Source organism: Lytechinus variegatus, chromosome 4 (assembly GCF_018143015.1).
Source record: "Lytechinus variegatus isolate NC3 chromosome 4, Lvar_3.0, whole genome shotgun sequence".
NCBI lineage: Eukaryota > Metazoa > Echinodermata > Echinoidea > Temnopleuroida > Toxopneustidae > Lytechinus > Lytechinus variegatus.
The window spans coordinates 35854068-35874273 of NC_054743.1; the positions used below are offsets into that span (position 1 = coordinate 35854068).

The window sequence follows — 20206 nt, forward strand, 5'->3', positions numbered from 1 at the left end:
ATCATCCTTATATCATACCTTTCTTAACATCCGGGTTAATCTCTGGAATGGTCACCACCTTGGCCAGCGTGTCACACAACCACTGCGGGTCCAGGAAGAAATAGTCGTTGAGCATTGAGTCCTCGTAGTGAAGAAGAATACCTGATAATTCATTTCAGAAAATGTAAGAGAACAATTTAAATGTTTACCATTCTAAATGGAAGAGTCAATTACAAATTCAGGTGAACAGAAAATCTAGAAAGAATTAATTGTTGAGCTTCCCATACTCATAATAGAATAATAAGAATAATAATAATAACAATAATAATAATAACAATATTAATAATAATAATAATGATAATAACAATGTTGATGATGATGAAGATGATGACAATATGGATAATAATAATACAATTAATTTTAATAATAATAATAATAACAATGTTGATGATGATGAAGATGATGACAATGATAATAATAATATTCCGAGGTGCAATTTTATTTTTATCAACTTTTCCCCTACCTGCCATTTCTACTGCTGTGCATTCAAGGAATTAATCCTGTCTGGGGGCCGTTTCATAAAGCTATTCGTACATGTAAGTTAAGAGCGAATTTAAGAACGACTGGTGATCCTTTCTAACGCGCTTAACCATCGCCAATGAATATACCATTTTCCACAAGAAAGGATCACCGATCGCTCTTAACTTACAAAAAGCTTTATGAAACACCCACCAAGGTAATCTGAACTATTAAAATGGAAATAAACCTCAACTGGAAAGTGAATCAAATCATTAGTGATGCCAAGTGAGAAACGAAAGCGTACCGTTGTTATGAAGGAACCTAGTTGCTTGGAGAAGTTCTTCCTTATCGTGGAATGAGATCTGAGACTGTTCAACCATCATCCTCATCACCTCAGACCTGGATAAGAAAGACGAAATATAACTTGCAACATATCATAGCACCTTTAAAGGGGAAGTTCACCCTGAAGAAAAGTTTGTTGTAAAAATAGCAGAAAAAATAATAAAAAATATTGGTGAAGGTTTGAGGAAAATCCGTCAATGATTAAGAAAGTTATTAGAATTCATAGTTTTGAATTTGTGACGTCATATGCGAGCAGCACTCCTACAAAGCAAGTGGTAAAAAATCTTTTAAATGTCATTTTCTCAGAAAATTGAAAACGGTTTTTACTGTGCCTTTTGTATATCAATAGACAAATCATTTCACACCCGATCATAAATAGAAAACAAAATAAAGTCATCAGGAACCATACAAATTTTGAAATTCATTGTTTTTTTACCATTCGCTATGTAGGAATGCTGCTCGCATATGACGTCACAAATCCAAAACTTTGAATTCTAATAACTTTCTTAATCTTTAACGGATTTTCTTCAAACCTTCACCAATATTTTTTATTATTTTTTCTGCTATTTTTACAACAAACTTTTCTTCAGGGTGAACTTCCCCTTTAAGGAGACACTGTACAAGGCATCCCAAAAAAAAAATTATCATAGCTGAACATATCATTGTAAAGCTTTGAGTGTTGTCTTTCTTTTGATATACTTTATATGAAGCATAAATTGCACTTTTCAATAGTCATCAATGACAGACCATATCTTGAACTAAAACTTGTACGTAACATGTGTAACTTAATATCAAATTCACTGATAAAGTCATGTAGTCTTTTCATGAGGCATTTGTCACATTTTGAGTGCCTTGTGCAACCAAATAATACTTTTCCATGTATTTGGGGATGACCTACTCAAAGGAAATGTCTGATTGACATACTTATATTCAGTACTGTGCAGAACGGGTTCTCTCTTAGCAGCCCTCATGTCAGCAGAGATCTGCATCACAGCCTTCTCAAGTGCAAGATAGGATGTCGGCACCCTCTGCATCAACAAAGGCTCCCTCTCTCGACCCTCTGAGGGAAAACAAGAATATGGAATAAGTTTTCATTACATTTGTTAAAGTGTTATCGTCACAACATGTACATCATAATAAAAAAAAACATTCCAATTAATACCAGATAATTCTAAGATACTTTCACAGACAGTAGTAAAATTAGTTGTCACATCTGACATTTGAATCATAAAGTAGCACTCTTGTGCAAAGAATCAATTGTGCATTATTTGACAACATTACCACTTCGCAATGCTTATGAATTTTGACTTAAATCAGGTATATGATATCTGATACTGATAATTTAGTATACATTAATCTTTTAGCTGATTAAAATACTGAGTAGGACATTTGCTTACATCCAAGTATTGAAATTGAATACAGGCTCCGATTTCATTCATTATAATAATATGGATTTGTTATGTACAGTTTCCATCATAAGAAGATGCTCAAGGTGTAGTAGAGAGAAAAAAGGAAATTTAAACATATCAAGAGGGGTTGAGAATTACATTTAATTGAAAACCTGTCTGAAAAACCAGGTTTTTAAAAAGAGTTTTCACATGAAACCCACAAACAGAAAACCTTGCCACTAGGGAAGCAAAATGTCTTGTACATGTACCTCAGAGTGGGACAAGTAGACTGTAAACGATAACAGTTCATGACATATGATGAATCGCAACACTCACCAGTCAGACTATAGGCTGTGTCATACAGCAAATCCCGAAGCATGTTGACATTGTAGGACTTGGAGCTGGCAGCACAGCTCACCTCTACGCACGCTATCACGTGGGGGAGCCCCGCATCCTGGGGATGGGCAATGTTGATAAACCGATCGAAGATGGTCCGTTTCAGCTCGGGCCAGTACTCCTTGGAGTACTTCTTGTCTCGTAGGATGACGTCGTAGTGAGTGCCCACGATGATGACAGGAGAGTTGGGAGCCCTCGCCTGGTGTAAAAAAAATAACATTTTAAACTCACAATTCTGAATTTGACAATTTTTATTATTACTGGAGAACCATGCCAGGCAACTAAGTTGGCTTGTCAAAAATAAACCCTTGATTATCAAATTTAAAATATATCTATAAATCTGTAGACAAATCTGACAACCTTGAGATTTGCACAAAGTGCAGTCCGGAAAAAATGGTGTCAAATAAACTCTTGTTTCTCTTCTTATATCCAACTTTAGATTTTCGCAGTATTAAAAAAGAATTCGCTTTCAGATAAGCTAATTTTCAGACCAAAATATTATTTTGCCTATTGACAGAATAGCCCTGGCGACTTTATGGTTTTTAGTGGCAGGTTGCATATACTCAATGGATTGAATTAGATGAAGATAGATTGATGTGCATGAACCAACCTGTATGTTAACCAGCCATTGCTGGAGTTCGTTGATGACCTTTGACCCATCTGTGATCTTGCAGACCACGAGGTAGAGGGATCGCTTCGTCAGGAAATACTGATGTGTTGCGTAGAACTCTTGCTGAAAAAAAATTAGGAGATAGATAAGTGAATGATCGTGAAAGGGACAAAATAAATTCACAAATTATATAAACGAAAAAACAATGCATCATTAGAACATCAGAATCAAGCCGTTTGCATTGTTCAGGGTGTTTGCAAACTTTCAAGATGTGCTATGTGAATTGTAATGTGTACCTTTCAAGCCAAAATGACCTGTAAATATGGGTATGGGTTTTGAACGTTTAGTCTAATGCCATTCCGTCAAATAAGCAGTTGGTCCAATAGCTATTCAGTCCATATACCATTTGGTCTATAAACTTAACTGTTAATTGTGCAAAATGAATGAAAGAAAATGGGTATTACACCAAGTGGTTATTAGACGAAATGGTCATAGGCCAACTGGTGATTAGATGAAGTGATGATTGGACCAAATGGTTATTGGACCAAATGGCTGTTAGACGAAATGTTGATTGAAGGAATGGCATTAGGCTAAATGAAGGTAGACCATGTGGTGAGTGGACGAGTTGGAAATAGACGAAAAGGCACTTTACCATCCATCAGAATGCCCATGAAGGTAGTTGCAGATGTCTAGGTTTTCAAACGTACCCTGTGGAAGAGAATCCCACATGGTCAGCCCTGCATGAGCATGAGGCTGTTCCCCCCATTTCTTTCCCCATAGACAAAATATAAGGAATGCAGAAGCCTATGATAAGATGCGTTACCTGCTAAGATGGGGCACAGAATTCTGGAAAGGTGCCTTTAGTTTGTCATTTCTAGGTCTTCCTTTTTTTCTATTCAAAATGATTTTAGAAATATTTTTGAAATGTCACCAACAAAAATGTCCCCTATCTTCTAGCTTTCATCTCACCTGTCCTCCGAAGTCCCATGTGCTGAACGTGACCTTGCCGTGTTTGCCTTTCTTCTTGTTGTAAGTCCACTCGCAGACGTCCACTCCTACCGTAGACAGGTGTGTCCCCTTCAGGGTTTTACCACCAATGTGGCTATTACCTTGTCTCTCCCCAAAAGTCTAAGGACATTAAAAAATGAAAGAGAATTGGTTGAAATGGATGAAAGTGATTAAAAACGTAAAATTATAGCTGAAGCAGATCGATTTACATTCTGTGTTGCAAGAAGATGGACAATCTATGGCAAACTTGCAATGAATTGAAAGATATATGATTGATTTGAAGACCCCAAATAGATTAAATGTCCAGCACACACTATTCAATTCATGCGACACACTATTTTAATAAATCACATTTTGCATTAATTGTGAAAGTTACAAAAAGTAAAATCATTTCATTTACAGTTTGGCATAATGTTAGGGATAATAAAATCACAATTTTGCCTTGCGGCAAGCCCTGTGGATGGAGTAAAGTCCAAATCTGCTTCAAGTCGCAGCCGATGATGATGTCATTATGATTTCGATTTGAATTGCTCTTATTCCTACAAGAAGGCTCGAACTAGACTAAATTTTGATTTCAGTTGTCCCACCACTATTCTATTCTGATGGCTAAGGTTTTATTGGTTGGAATGTTCATATCGAATGTTATTACTATTTCTTAGAAATTCAGATTGCAATGAATCGCCGGGCTCAAATATATCTGACTTACCCCGAGTGACTGTGCGATATAAGCACCCACTCCGTCCCTGCGCAGTTCATTCAACAGAGTTGTCTTTCCGATGCCAGCTTTCCCCACAAACATCAGTTTCATACGGGTGTATGGCTTGGCACTATGGAACAAAAAGTGTTATATCATGTCTTTTTAACAATCATGTACAACATAAGACCAGCAACCATTAAAGGTATTGTTTAACTTTGTGAGCAGCCGATTTAAAAAATTCTCAAACCAAGATGAAACATGTGTACAAGTGCATGTATTAGAACTAATAAACCCTGAAAACAACCTTTATTGAGAATGAAAAGCTAAAACTACAAGGCAAACCCCGATTTTGTAAATAGGCATCTTATAGACACCTAAATAGTACACATAAGTGTATGGGATGAAATTGAGATGGTGTTTCTGGTCACTTTATATTTCAATTCTTGAAGCACTAAATAATTATTTTCGAATGCAAGTTTTCTGGGCTTCATTTTTGTAACATATCACAGACACAGGTGACAAGTGTGACCTTCTAGCTCAGATTTTTTAAAAGTCAAACCAATGTTAACCAATCACTTTAAGGTTAGCCAGCATATTACTTTTATACTACATTGTATAACATTCCATTTTAAAAAAAAATCACTCACAATAATACATTATACATAGATAACTTCATGATACACTGATATACAGCAATGTTGTGAAACAGGCCCTGACTATAATTTAATGTGTGTAAAGGTAATGAATGATTACAATGCCAACAACTAGGATACAAATCACACATGATCTACAGAATTTGTGAAATATCCAGTACCATACGGATTACTGAAGCCTGCTTTGTGTGTAATTGTGTCCCTCCCCATGTTCCATAGTTGCAGGCTATGTTACAGTGGAAAACACTCTGTCCCTCGGACAGGGCATTAAATTGAGGCCCCATGCAGAGGAGAGTCAGGACCTATGCACGTTCAGAACCCACTACACTATTCGTATGAGTTTAAGGGGAAACTCCGGTGTTAACCCAAGGCAGTGTCATCCACCTTCAGTGCCAAAATGTAAGGCACTATGTAATACGGATGGAGAGTATATTTATAATAAACAAGAGACTTTTGCAATGTCACCTCATAGCACATTTATTTCAATATCATGCCAGGCCATATACCATGGATCCAGCATTGTATTCACCAAAGTTTAAATGTCTCAGCATTTCGATATCATCATCATCATATCGTGCAGCCATAGCTAAATTGGAACTTACTCATCGAGAATGGAGCGTAGGTACCCCAGCACGTCTTTGACGAGCGATGTCTTGATCATGGAAGAGAGAGGCTCCACAAGTTGGCAACCGTCTGCGTTGAAGTCGTAGAGGCATTTGAGTCTTCCCATCTCAGGTGGTAGGGTAGTGATGTTCACGTTACCATCCACCTGAGTGTTGACGGAAAGATATAACCATAGTAACAATAGCTTAATTTGTATAGCGCATATTTTCCAGAGGATACAAAGCGCAACTATTCTTTAGTCTGGATATAGCAAGAGCTAACTTTATCAGCAGTGCTCAGTGCAAAAGAAATTAATATTACCAGGGATCCATTCACCTCACCTGGGTTGGAGGAAACACAATGTTGATGAATTTCTTGCTCAAGGAAATTACAACCCTCTGTTTCAAAGTCTTGAGACTATTCCACTGGGTCAGATTACCCCATCAAGTCAATTTCCAACTAGATGGAAGACCATTTTGACATTTCTTGAAGAAAACAAAACCATCTGGTCATTTGAAAAAGAATATTGTGAAATTGAATGAGGTTTAAATACTCAGAACACTTTCAATTTCTATATTTCATAAAAGGTCTGGGGTTGGAATTAAGACATAGATCTAAATATTCTTTACACTTGCAAATTCCAGATAATTAATATTGAAAGTGGACAGCGCTGATAAAGTTGTAGCTGAAGCTAAATGCGCTGGGATCAAAGCCAGATCCTACATATTGATAGAGGACTGTCTAACCTTGAAACTGCTAAGTTTGGTCAAGTACTGTACATCGGCTGGGATCTCACTCAGCAAGTTATTTGAGAGCATCAAGACGTTAAGACTTGGAAAGAGGAGGGTGCCCTCTGTGTCCGTACATGCAGTATTGGTGTACAGCTTCCAAGCATCTGCTGGAATCTAAAAAGAAAAGAGAGAAAAAAGACTTCCTTTGATCTACAAAAGTAACAAATGATACACAGTAAAATGAAAGTGATATCTTAAACGAATATATTGAAAAGTATAGTGAATTCAGTAATCGTAATTATTTGCCATTAGTGCCAACATCATCATCATCATAACCATCATCATCATCATCATCGTCATCATCATAACCATCATCATCGTCAATACCACCATAATAATCTGCAATGAATTATAAGTTGGCAGGGAATAAGCTTGCTTTCCAAATTTGATTAGTATTTTTGATCATAAGAGGAAAAATCTCAACTAATTTCTGTCCAGTCATATGCAGAAATATGCTACACAAGACATTTTGTGTAGCAGTCTTAAAAAAAATGAAGAGCAAATTGTGATGCGATGCTAAAGATATTATTCCATGGAAAGCTTACTAAACAGTCATTAGATCCTTCGAAATAATGTTCGCATCAAGAGTCACATACACTTACATTTGGATCTTCATCCTGCTGCCCGTGTATGGTGACCACCATGGGCTCATCCTCGTCTTCACCAATGTCATGGGGTGCATCCACAAGCATCCTGGAGATGATCTCCAGCTTCTCCAAGCAGTTGTTGGACAGGTCCAGAGTCCTCAGGTTGGCCAACGTCCGATGCCTCCGATGCTTGCAAACTTGCACCAGGCTGTTGGTGGATACAGAAAGAGTCGGCGGCACCATGACGGACTCACGGCTCCTCCGCCTTGATGACGAGGATGACGACAACGGCGAGGTGACCAAGTAGCAGGAGGTCTTCGGACTGTAGCACGAGTCTGTGGTATTTGTTGGATTCTCCACGGTAGATGCTGCCCGTATGAGCCGTGATGAAGTGTTCTTACCTCGAAGAGAGGTCCTTGGTGCAATCACCGAGATGTGCTTGACTCTATTATGGGCTAATTCTAGATCCATCAGACCAGCTGGCAGTTTGCTGATAGAGCAGAGTTCAAGGATTTCATTGTGAGAAAGGATGAGTTTGGTAAGCTTTGGAGTCAGGCAAGGTAAACCTGAGGGTATCTGGGAAAGTTTGTTATGTGACAGATCAAGAATTTCTAAGGAGCTCAGTTCATCGATGTTCCCATTTTCTTCTTCTTCGTGCGTGACATCATACGATCCCATGCTACACAAGCGATGTCGCTTCATGTTGACAAAGGAATACCGCCGTGGGGGAGTGTGCGACCCCGACTCCACTCCCTCAGAGTCTGGAGCCGACATTGCCCCTGAGGAAATCTGACGTTTCATCCCCCTAGAGGGGGTCGATTGACTCTCCAAGCCGGCCTCGTCAAGCGTAGGGCTACTACGGGATTTCCCACCTTTGACTGCTGACGATTCTTTCTTTGAATCGGCCATGAGCACCATGGGGAGAGACATCTGACTTGTTTTCTGGTTGCATCCTATGTGATTTTCATCAGCACTTCCTGGAGTCTCCAAGTGGCAGCTCATAGTGACACCACCAGCAGAGTCCATCTGGTAACTTGGTAATTCTTCTATCCTGTTCCGACTAAGATTGAGCATTTTCAGCTTAGGTGCCATCCACATCTCAAAAGGCATGTGCGTGAGCCGATTGTTTTGAAGGTAAAGGTTTTCCAGACAAGGTAATGAGAAGATGTCCGGTGGCAAGGTACTTATTCTATTGTGCTCTAGGTGAATATGCTTGAGCAGTGGAGCGTTCCACTGATCCAGAGCGAATACATCAGATCCTTCTGAAAAGGTGCTCTTCCTTGAGCATTGTTCTCCCACTGCGGCACCATCAGGGAGCCTACTGATTTTGTTCCTACTGGCATTAAGGTGCTGCAAGGATGGCAGCTGGAATACAACCAGAGGAATCCGACTAAGGCTGTTATCAGAAATGTCAATGCGTGTGATGGTTGCGACTACATCATGAATCCCTGATTCAGGAACGGGGTAATGTCTCAGAGCTGGGTTATGCCGAAAACCAGCCTCCACCAACCAATCTACACTAATGTCTGTTAAGTTATGATCATGCCAGTCAATGGTGACGGCAGTATCGAACGTTCCATGCGTGCTCACAGATCGCTTGATACTAGCAACTGTTTTCCTGCGATCTAAGATTCCACCCTTGCGTCTTTCACCTGGATTTGAGTCCTGCCTCCCAAAACGGGATCTCTGCATTGATGCAGTTTCCCGCGATCCCTTCCCAAACTTGATCGTAGATTCATCCAAATCCACGCTACTAGTCCGCGAGCATTCCAAAAAGTAGTTTTTGAACTTGCTGAGCGGTTTGTCCCCAATCACAAAGTCTGGATCTGGATGCACACCAGTGTGTGCCAGAATACTAGTCTTGACATCGTTGTGAACTGCCAATGTAGCGGCCATCAAGGCCTTATCATCAACATCACGCGCACCTTGCCTCAGAAGCATATTGATGATGTCAATGTTGTAATCGTTGGCACTGCACGCTTCATAGAGCAGGGAGGAATCCTCTTCCGCAAAGAACATCTTCTCTGTCACCTTTCCCGAATCCTTCTCCTTCCCTGAATCAAAGAGGCACTGTATGGACTTGATGGGAAGGTTGACATCAGCACCATGCCTGAGCAGAAGTGCAACAATCTCAGTATCGCCCTTCATGACAGCACTGTGCAACGGCGTCTGCCCAAGCACCGTGTAGCAATCAACATCCACATAGGACTTCTTTTTGAGCGTTGCGTAAGAATGTCTCGCTGTTCCAGAAGGTTGGTACTCCAGGAGAATTCGGACCACTTCTGGGTGACCTGCCATGCAGGCTAGGTAGAGAGCGGTCTGCCCGTTGATGTTTCTCTGGTTGATATAGAAGGGCAGGTTGCCCTTGTAGGACTTGAAGGTGATGCCGGAGGTTCCAAGGTCGGACTCGCAGATGCTCTAATGAAACAAACAGACCAAAACAACAACTCAATCTCAATATGGCAGTATGCTTGATATTCAAACTAATCATTTTAAAAATGTTTAACAGAAAGTTTCCAACAGGAAACTCAAATTGTGATTATGATGGAAATATTACCATGGTTGGATGTTCTTTGTTCACGTCATGTCAAGGGTAGCTTCGCAAATCCCCCGACATATAACCAGGGGGCAAGCTTACTGCAGTTTCAATTTTGTTTTTTGTTTATAACCTAATATTTTTGCCATCAACTTTTGAACTGAAAACTTTCCAAATGAAAGAAAGCTCTCAAAGTCTGCTTGCAGTACCAATTAGCGTTCTTAAACCCAATTTACACCTAGAACAATGCATTTGGATCACTAATCCTACTGATCCTACCTGTGCTTGTTGAGTGTACATTGAGTCAAAGAATGCTAGCTGGTAATGATTCCTAAAGTGCATCTGGGGCTGACCTTTGCCACGGCCATCATTCATTTCACCACTTTATATGCCATATGAGACTCAAATAAAAAAATAAAAAATTTCAAATTAATACCTGTGAACCTATTTTATTCATCTGTTAAATTGAACGAAAACTGACATAGCACCTATATATGCCATTAAATAAAACTCGATTTAAAAATGAGTTGAATGTTTACAGTTTTACAAAAATAAATTTTAGAATTGCTCCTCCTATGGTAAATCATATGAAAGAGTGACAAGAAAGACGGTCGTTGCAAAGACTCTGGTCCTCTTTCATAAGGACCTGTCACAATAACAAATGGACAATTTCTATAACGATTTCAGTAGCTTTTAACTGTTACTGCAAATTCTTATCATGAAAAGACTTATAAAACAGGTACTAGATCATGCAATCAGCTCATCTGCTTTAAAACAAGATATCCTGAAGTTCTTTGTCAAATAACAGTTTAAAGTGTACTCCTTACCGATTCTTCGACAGCCGTCTTATAGTCGAACTCCAGGAGAAGTTTGACGAGGGCGGGGTAGCCTTCTTTGGCAGCGGCATGCAGCGGGAGCTCCATGTCCTGTGTCTGCTCACTAGCCATACCTGGAAACCTCTGAAAAAAAATTAAGATTGATTGAATATGACCACATGCACAATGTAAACATTGAAACTCTTGCTGGAATGCTCCTCAGGGAGTGGAGGATGTGTATACATCATGGCCCGTATTTTGAAGTCAGGTTTAACTAGACCATGGTCTAACTCTGTGCTAAAATTATGGGAAGCCATAAGTGTAGAAATTTTTTATTAAGTTGTATGTTTCTCATGTTTACTATGCTCTTTCCCAATTCATCAATGGTGAAGAAAATCAATCAATTTATACTTCCTAGACAATTATGAATGATTTCAGAGCCAAATGAGCTGAAATATGATATCTTTAACCGTTAGTGATTTATGTAACAATTGGCTATCCATACTTAAACCACAACTTTAAACCTGAGTTTAAGTTGAATCCGACTTCAGAATACGGGCAAATGTGTGTAGATAGGACAGTACTTGGGAAACATTTAGTAGCATCTTTCACCAAGCGTCTAGTGTCTTTCACTAAGGAATCCAGCTCAGTGTCTTTTCATTGAAGTATATTTTTAACTTTTGTTCTCAACACACATAGAAAACTTGAAGAATTAACGCCAAATCTTTGGCTACCAACCGCAGTGTTCCTCAGCGATTGACATTAATAGTGACGTAGTAGTGACGTAGTGATCAGTGAACAAAGGTTTAAAATTTCCTTATTTTTAACCAACACTGATGAACTTTCATGATCGTCTTTTCATTTAAAGCGATCTTCCATTGACATATCATGGGGAAATCAAGGCTAATCTCAGAACAGAGAAGGGATTAAAGTCTTTCACTGGCTACATATGCCTGGGGGTGTTATGTTATAGACACCGGAATGTCTGGGAGGTTTAATATACTTGTACTTGTAGGAGAGCTGATAGTTAGTAGACTAACCAAACAGAAGTAAACTGCATGTTTTCACTTTGAAATATGTAACTTCACAGAGGTTATCTATTTTGGTTTAGCAATCAAGAGACCTACAATGAGTCTAGGAATTGGGTAGCAACGACCCAAAGTAAATAACGATCACAAGTTGTCTGAACTTTTATCGCATTAGTTCGACCAGCTCTCATGACGGTCAGATTATATTATGTACATGTAAGTCAATTGGCCTTTTGCAAATTTTGTATTGATTCAATTTCCCCATGATTTGTCAATGGCAGGGCGCTTTAATATCAGTAGAGCTATCAACCTCAATTCAGATTCTTACCTATCCACACATGTATGCTTTTCTTAAAAGAGTGATAGCAGAATGCAACAGGATACCTCCAATACCCTTTTTACACACGCTAAAATTTCCTTAACCCCGTACTATAGGTGGGGCTAAATTGCCATTTATCCCCACCTATAGTACGGGGTTAAGCTTAGCCCACTTTCTTTTTACACAGCATTTTTGCAAAGTGGGCTAACCCCACCTTTAGTATGGGATTATTTGGCCCTGCAAAAAAGCAGGGTTATCCGAGCAATTGCGGTGCTTAGAGCGATAGTACGGGTTAAGATCGCTAGTGTAAAACGAAAGTGGGCTAACCTTAACCCCGTACTATAGGTGGGGCTAAATGGCAATTTAGCCCCACCTATAGTACGGGGTTAAGGAAATTTTAGCAGGTGTAAAAAGTGTACGAGTGAAGTACTTGTACTACGAATGATCAACAAAAACCACTAGTCCAGGGTTAGCGAGTTTCGTGTGTAAAAATCAAACATTCCTTATCCGGGATTAGCAATAACAATTTGGCATTTGTGAAAAGGAAAAAAAATAGTACGGGGTTAAGGATAGTACGGGGTTAGCGATAGTCCGGGGTTAAGAAAATCCTGTGTAAAAAAATGAGTGTTATAGGAAGTTCATCAACAAACATTTTTTTTTTTAATATAAAGAAAAATTGGTCAGTTAAGAAAATTGAATTCAACCCTCAAGAATTTTTCAACTGTCCATGCAATTCAGCCGCACAGATCCAATAAATATCACAGAACTTGGTCATCTTGGTGGCTACATAGGGGCAAAAATTAATATTATGCCTATTCCAAAGATATTGATATATCCATAAGAGGGAATACATGGAGAAGGGGGGGGGGGGGTGAACTCTAACATGCAGCAAAGCTGCTAAAAGATTATTGCTAAATGACCTTTTTGTTTGGTGACCTATCGGGACCAATCATCTTTCAGACTTATATAAAATATATCATACCTGAACCTGAAATAGGGAGTCTGATGCCAAGAAATAAAGCAGTTAAGAAAATATATTAATGCTCTTTTTCTCAGCATACATGTACATGTATTGATATTACAATAAATGCGGAGGTTTGTGCTTTGTAATGTTGTCGGACATATCCCACAAGCAATTTAGGAAACATTGCTTGCAAATTCTTACAATTAATGTCTTCTCAAAACAATGATATACAAAAACTGATTAAATATACAACACAAAAGCATTTTAACATTCTGTGGGGTTTATACAATACAGATCAATGAGTGAAAGTGAAAGCTCATGGTGTACATGTAGTAATAATGTATCTGTATGTAAACCTTCAAAAATAAACAACTGGAGTTGGCAAACACTCAAAATCCCTAAACAAATCGCTGAAATCCAAACAACTAACTTTCTAGAAGCAACAGGAAAGAGCTAACTTTCCCTACATCCTTCCGTTCGAACTGAAGTTTCATCAATAATAATGTTCTTAGTTTTTGAAGAGATCTTAAAAGATCAGAATAGTTGTACCATACTGCAACGGCAATGCCAGATTACGCATTGCTTATTTCCTGATTTTTGGGGAGTTTCCAATAGCCTTACCCCATTGTTTCTGACATGCCCTGACCCCACTTTCTCTAACATCCCATTTTCTAAATCAGTTTTGTACATTCAGTATTCTCATTCTTTTTTTAAATGAGTATTAATCACTTCACGGTATATAAATGCCCTTTTTTCACAGATGTTTGTCTGAATTCCATTCTGTGGTTGGCATTTATGCTACTGAATATTCACGTTTCTTCACAAATGGCAGCCTTTCATCACGCAAAAAATGAGATTAACTTCTTTGAAATATCATTAAAAAAATCAACAGGGTAATAAATAAAAGTAAAATTTATTATCTCAGGGGTAATTATTTTGATTCATGGATAATGGAACAAAATGGAAAGTTATGTAGGGCTTATATATATCTCTCTCTTTTAGGGCCATTCTGGGGGGATGATAATCCATGTGCACTGAATTTAGAGTAATTATGCATAAAATCTGGATAAGCCATGGATTAAAAAAAAGAAACACCATTAAAAAGTGGGTCTTAATATTTAACAGAACATTTAAAACTTTTATTTCATGTACATCTGTTCAAGTCCTTAAGGCAAGATGCATCCACGTAAAGGATATCAGTCTATAAGCAATGACGTTGAAATTTAATCTTAACGTAAAAGAAAAAGGGGGTGAGTGGGAACTTTCATTGTCAGGAAAATGCTTTATAATTGTGACGCAGATGGAACCAAAAATAAGCTAATGTTGATGAAACATCTAAATTTACAATTTCCTGTTATTGCTATCACCAAGGAGGAGTTTACGTACAATAATGTAACTTATATATATATATATATATATATATATGGTTACTTTAAAGCCAAAATTTACATTGTTACAGTCAGCCAAAATTTCTTTCAAATTAGTGATTATCACCATACACGCAGATAATTCTGACATTATTTAATTGAGCCAAATACTGCGAAATTATGTAAAAAAACAGATGGCAACCAAGTAACTTTTCAAAACAATGAAAATCATCAATTATCACAAAGAGACTCACATGCATTCATGCAACTGAAAAAAAAAGACCTGTCTCAATAGTATACATGTATTAGTGGCTTGTATATTTTTTCTGCCATTAGAGAATACACAAAGTAATTTGGCACATATTCTTTCTTATTTCAACAACCTCTTGGTAATTATTTTGCTTGATTCTATTATAATTCATTTACTGATTGTTTAGCACATTTGCAAAATTGGCACTCAAACTCCAGATTACATATCTCTGAAATTGCAAACCAACATTTTCACAAAAAAAACCTCTGTTATTAGACACCATCTCCCCAAATGAGAAAGTCTCCAACATCGGGGTGTGTCTCTACTAAAAAAACAACAACAAAGAAACAAATTAACCTAAACGTTATGAGGTAAACCACACACCTTAAGCAGAGTTTCTGCCACTTCCAGGTAGCCATATTGGCAAGCGGCGTAGAGGGCGGTTATCTTACTCTCCTGATTGGGTCGTCCATCCGCTCCGCAGTGCAACAAGAACTTGACGACGTCCAGGTGCCCTCCTTGCGCTGCCCTGTTGATGAACACAGAAAAGAAAGTTGAAATCTTTTTAACTTACAGTCTCAAAGAGATACAGTATATTGTAAAGCATGACGAAAAACTTCCATTTGAGAACACTATACCCCAGTTCCCTTCTCATCAATTCTCTTCTCCAGCCGTAACTGCCTCAAGAAAGCAATTTAAGTATCAAAACACCTGTTTCTTGATGTTGGTCCGAAGATAAAACAACAGCCCGGCATATACAGTCACAGCAGGGGGCCACACACGATGGGATGCATGCGCAGCGCTGAGTGCGGTCCCTGTAAGCATGCCGTCATTTTTATTCGCTTACTTTCCTTATTCCGAGGTCGATTTTCTTCGTTCGAAATTGAAAATGGACTAACATTGGGTTACTGAATACAATATGCCTTTGAAAACGTGATTAAATATGGAATACAATAATTTCATTCCGAAGGTCCTACTACAGGCAGAGAAGTCTTACGTAATAGCGCAGCTGTTGTTTATCTTTTTGTCCTTTGCTCAACACTCATATACTGGCCTGTGGGGGTGAAATTGAGACAGCAGGGATTACCCCTGGATTACTTGGTTTTTAGGAGATCCAAACGGAAAATGGGGTACAACACCGCAGTTCGCAATCCGAACTGCGGTATCGTTTCAAAGGGAATTTTGACGTAATGGGTAAATCCAGTTGTGCTCAAAAGTTAGTGAACCCCACCACAAAATGTACTCCTTCATGCTGAGTGTTGAATGTAGACAGCAACCCTACAATGTTCAGCAAGCCCAGAATTACAAACTTTATTGAAAGTAATATTTTATCACCCGACTTAACAACTGAATATAACAGAACTTTAGGAGACTCCTGAAGACGGACAGTCAACCTGTCCGAAACGTCGCGTCTCTCTACTACTCATCATCTCTACTAGCCGACTCAAGCCAGCATCTCCTCATCAGCTCTACTACTCAAGCTGTTCTCACTCAACATTCCTTCTGGTTTACAGTCCTTTTCATGACTACTTTCAAGAAAGAATACTCTACTCTCTACTCTCAAATCTCCACTTTCTCGCCTATCCACTTCTTCTCTTCTTCTATCTACCGTTTCTATAACACTCCACATGGTGTTCCGTAAACCACATCAGCAATCACCCTTGAGTTCATTGGTATTGATTTAGCTCTTAAGAAAGGATCACCAGTGGTACGTAAGAAATGAACTGCTTTAATGAAACACCCATCTCATGAGATGTGAAAATGGTAAAATCTCCTAGAAAGAATTATTCTTTCAGAATGCAACATAGACAATCACAATTCTAGGATAATCATTACTTCATTCAGAAAAGCTTATTTCATAATTTGTTTACTTTTTGAAGACAGAATTAGTCTTAGCCATTTACAGAGGACATTATTTTGTAACCTATTGTTGATTTTAGGGGATGTTGGGTCACAAAAAATGAAAAACTAATCTATCTACCCTCATTCCCGGCAATGATTATTTAACATTACTCCTATCACAAACAGCACATATTTTTTTTAGAAACAACACATGCAAAAAAATATCTCACCATCTATAAGCACTCCTATTTATCAGCTGTTTATCTATCATCTTAAGTGTATTAATTACATTTATTTAATTTCAAGTGTATCGAAAGGGAAATTAATTAATGCTATGAGGACCCAATTCTCACTGGAGATAGAATATCTAGAGTGGAAAGAGGGCTAACCTTTTTCACCAGTTTCGTCTGCATAATACAGAAGATCGAGGGAGAAAATCAACAGTTTCCGCACATTGATGAGAAATACCATAGGCATGATCAATGACAGTTTACTGATGTGAAATGAAGTACACAAACGTTTAAAGCCAATATCTGTATGATTTGTTATCGCAGTAGTCAAATGATTTACGAGAGTGATGTATTTTGGAACCATAATCCATAAAATTACAAAATAGTATGGACCAGAGTAAACTGTCAAATTAGAGGCAGAACACCATGTAAAAAGTTTATAAAGTCAAGTCTAAAGTTCACCTTGATCATGAATGCAGAAAATAAATCTATAGGGGGTTTATAAACACACTTCACCAATTATGCTTACTTTTCACTTTCATGCAATTAATATTGTTCACACAGAAAATGAAAAGTGAAAATAAAAAAGCAGATAACACTTGAGACATTAACCTACCTTGTGGATCCTTAATTGCCAGCATTCAATAAAAAGACGACAATTAACATTTAGATTAATTAATGAAGATGCATGAATCTTAAATAAAATTCAGAATGATTATTCCTTATTTTCACTATCAAGTTCTTTTGCAACGTTCCCTCATGTATGATAATATCCAAGTGAGACAAAAAGAAGGCAATTAACATTTAAAATAATTAAAAAAGACACATAAATCTTTTATTAATACATTCAGAACTATCATTCCTTATTTTCACTTTCAAGATCTTTTGTAATTTTCCCTCATATATGATATTATCCAAGCGAGAAAAAAAGAAGACAATTAACATTTGAAATAATTAAGACACATGAATCTTTAATTAATAAATTCAGAACGATGATTCCTTATTTTCACTTTCAATATCATTTCTAATGTTCCCTCATAAATGATACTTTTGTATTGTCTTTGTTTTGTATTGCTTTGGTATTTTCTTTAAATCCTGCTTTTCTTATTCCCCCCACCAATGCTAGTGAAATCATGTTTACAAGCAGAAGCCAAAAAAAGAGGGGCAATCAACCCCTCATGATTTGTCAAGCATTTATTTGATAAAAGATAAAGGGGGAAAAGAAGAGAAAAGAGAGGAAGAAAAAGAAATGAAAATAAAGTCACACATCTGGGTACTGCAACTCCATTGTCCCTCTTATTGAGAAATGATTATGTCCACTTTCAGGTAGTCGCCCACACCCCCCCCCCATCAGAAGACCCTGGTGCCGGCCACCCCTGCAATTACATAAACATTCCATCCACTTCCAATTCTCACAAAATAGATGGGCTAAAGGAGAAAAAATAGGAATTACAATGAGAGTAGGAATTACAATGAGAATATGAATATAGGCATAAGTACATTTTAGTTCAATTCAAGCAGATAAAAATATGAAATGATTTTTATTTTTTTAGTCCAACAATGATTTTAGTCAGTTGTTTATATTTCAACTTAGAATCTCTTGACATAAATTACACACAAGATGGACTCATGTGTAAGTAAAAATTTTCTATCCATTTAGCCAAGAGCTAACATACCCAATTGTTATATGAAAATATGCAAATTATTAATCATACAATTGTAGAAACTGAAATTGAAGAAGATTCAGTATATAGCTTACTTGTAGAGAGGAGTTTCCTTGTAGTTTTTGTTGATTGCACTGAAACCCAGCTTCTTAAGCAAAAATTCTAACTTGCGTATGTCTGAACATGCCTCCAGTAGGTCCAGCTCAAGCTCCGCCTGGAGTTGCTCTCGTTCAGCTGCACAAATGAACAACAAAAAACATTATTCTAACTTAATTAGCTTTCACATAGAATGCAATAAATACAAGGATCATATTTCAATCTTTAAAGGGCTGTTTGGGACATTTTGGGGCCTAAATAAATTTTCACAAAGGACCATCTATTTTTTTTGCTACATGTACCGTGTAACACGACATTAATTAATTCAATTATCTTGGGCTTATATGAACACATCATGGTGCATCAATCTTTTCCTCAATTAGATTTGTCTCTATAGCCACGCGTACACACACGGTCTATTAATGAGACTCACATGAAAATCTTACGTCGGTGAGTCACCGACTATTTATGATCCATGTGTTACAGTCGAATACTATACAGTGTGATACGGGTCTGGGAAAAGAAAATTATAGAGTTTGCTCTGATTAAGGAACTACATCCCTTTTCATATTCTTTGTAAGTCGTCAAAATGGGAAGACTTCTTTTTTGACATCACTGTAATACTATCTGATTTCATTTATTAATGATGAAAAGTTTAAGTCAAACCAAACAACAAGGTGATCTGAATAAGTCAAAATGTTGAAAATGTCACCAAAATTAATTGTTTCATAAGAAAATAATGACAGCATACAGTTTAGCTGAATTTTTGCAAAACAGTTGTTTATGTTTGGCATGAGGGAGCTAATTATATCTATTTTCATAAATATCTCATTCTATCATGTAAAACATGTTTTGATAAATTATGGAATTTTCATTGAGCCCTACGCTTGCTGGATTTTTAAAAATTCAAATCAACTTTAGTTGTTTAGTTTGACTTGACCTTCACAAATAACACTCAATGTTACAGAAGAGTAATAACATTTATAAAAAACAATTAAGTATTCATACATAATGAATGCACTCTAAATGTATAATTATTGATTAATGAACATATCAAAATCAAAAGTGTGAGTACACAAAACAGTTCCATACATCCATGTGGTATTCCTTCATCCAATAGATGTCCCGATTTTCAGCAGAGTAACAATCTAAGCATTTCTCATGTTCACTCTGAGACAAAGAACTCACAATTCATTCTCCCAAAATGACATGACTTGCAAAAGTTTACATGCTATATAGTATACTCTAAAGATCTAACAAATCCCCATAATTGCACTTGTAACCACAACAGAAGATTTATTTCAAAATTATTTTTCATATATTACATTTTTTTATTAATCCATCCATCCATCCATCCATCTATCTATCCATCCATCCATCCATCCATCCATCCATCCACCCACTCCCTCACTTGTTCATTTGTTTGTTCATTCATTCATTCATTCACTTTTACATTTTATTTGAGGTTGGGAATTCATTATACAAGAAAATGGTTTGTTACACATTTTTTTCAATTAACAAT

At 37.4% G+C, this 20206-nt stretch overlaps 1 protein-coding gene across 1 annotated transcript in view; it reads right to left on the reverse strand.

The window, feature by feature from the left end:
- LOC121413939 (leucine-rich repeat serine/threonine-protein kinase 1-like) overlaps positions 1-20206 on the reverse strand; it is a 79304-nt gene that overhangs the window by 16907 nt on the left and 42191 nt on the right. The window contains exons 5-17 of the mRNA XM_041606958.1: positions 18684-18822; positions 15237-15381; positions 10937-11068; positions 7589-9991; positions 6942-7100; positions 6195-6361; positions 4949-5069; positions 4204-4362; positions 3235-3357; positions 2565-2823; positions 1765-1900; positions 803-897; positions 19-141 (exon numbers count right to left, since the gene is read on the reverse strand). Of these exons, the coding sequence (XP_041462892.1) occupies positions 19-141; positions 803-897; positions 1765-1900; positions 2565-2823; positions 3235-3357; positions 4204-4362; positions 4949-5069; positions 6195-6361; positions 6942-7100; positions 7589-9991; positions 10937-11068; positions 15237-15381; positions 18684-18822 (4161 nt within the window). The remainder of the gene's footprint in view (positions 1-18; positions 142-802; positions 898-1764; positions 1901-2564; positions 2824-3234; positions 3358-4203; positions 4363-4948; positions 5070-6194; positions 6362-6941; positions 7101-7588; positions 9992-10936; positions 11069-15236; positions 15382-18683; positions 18823-20206) is intronic.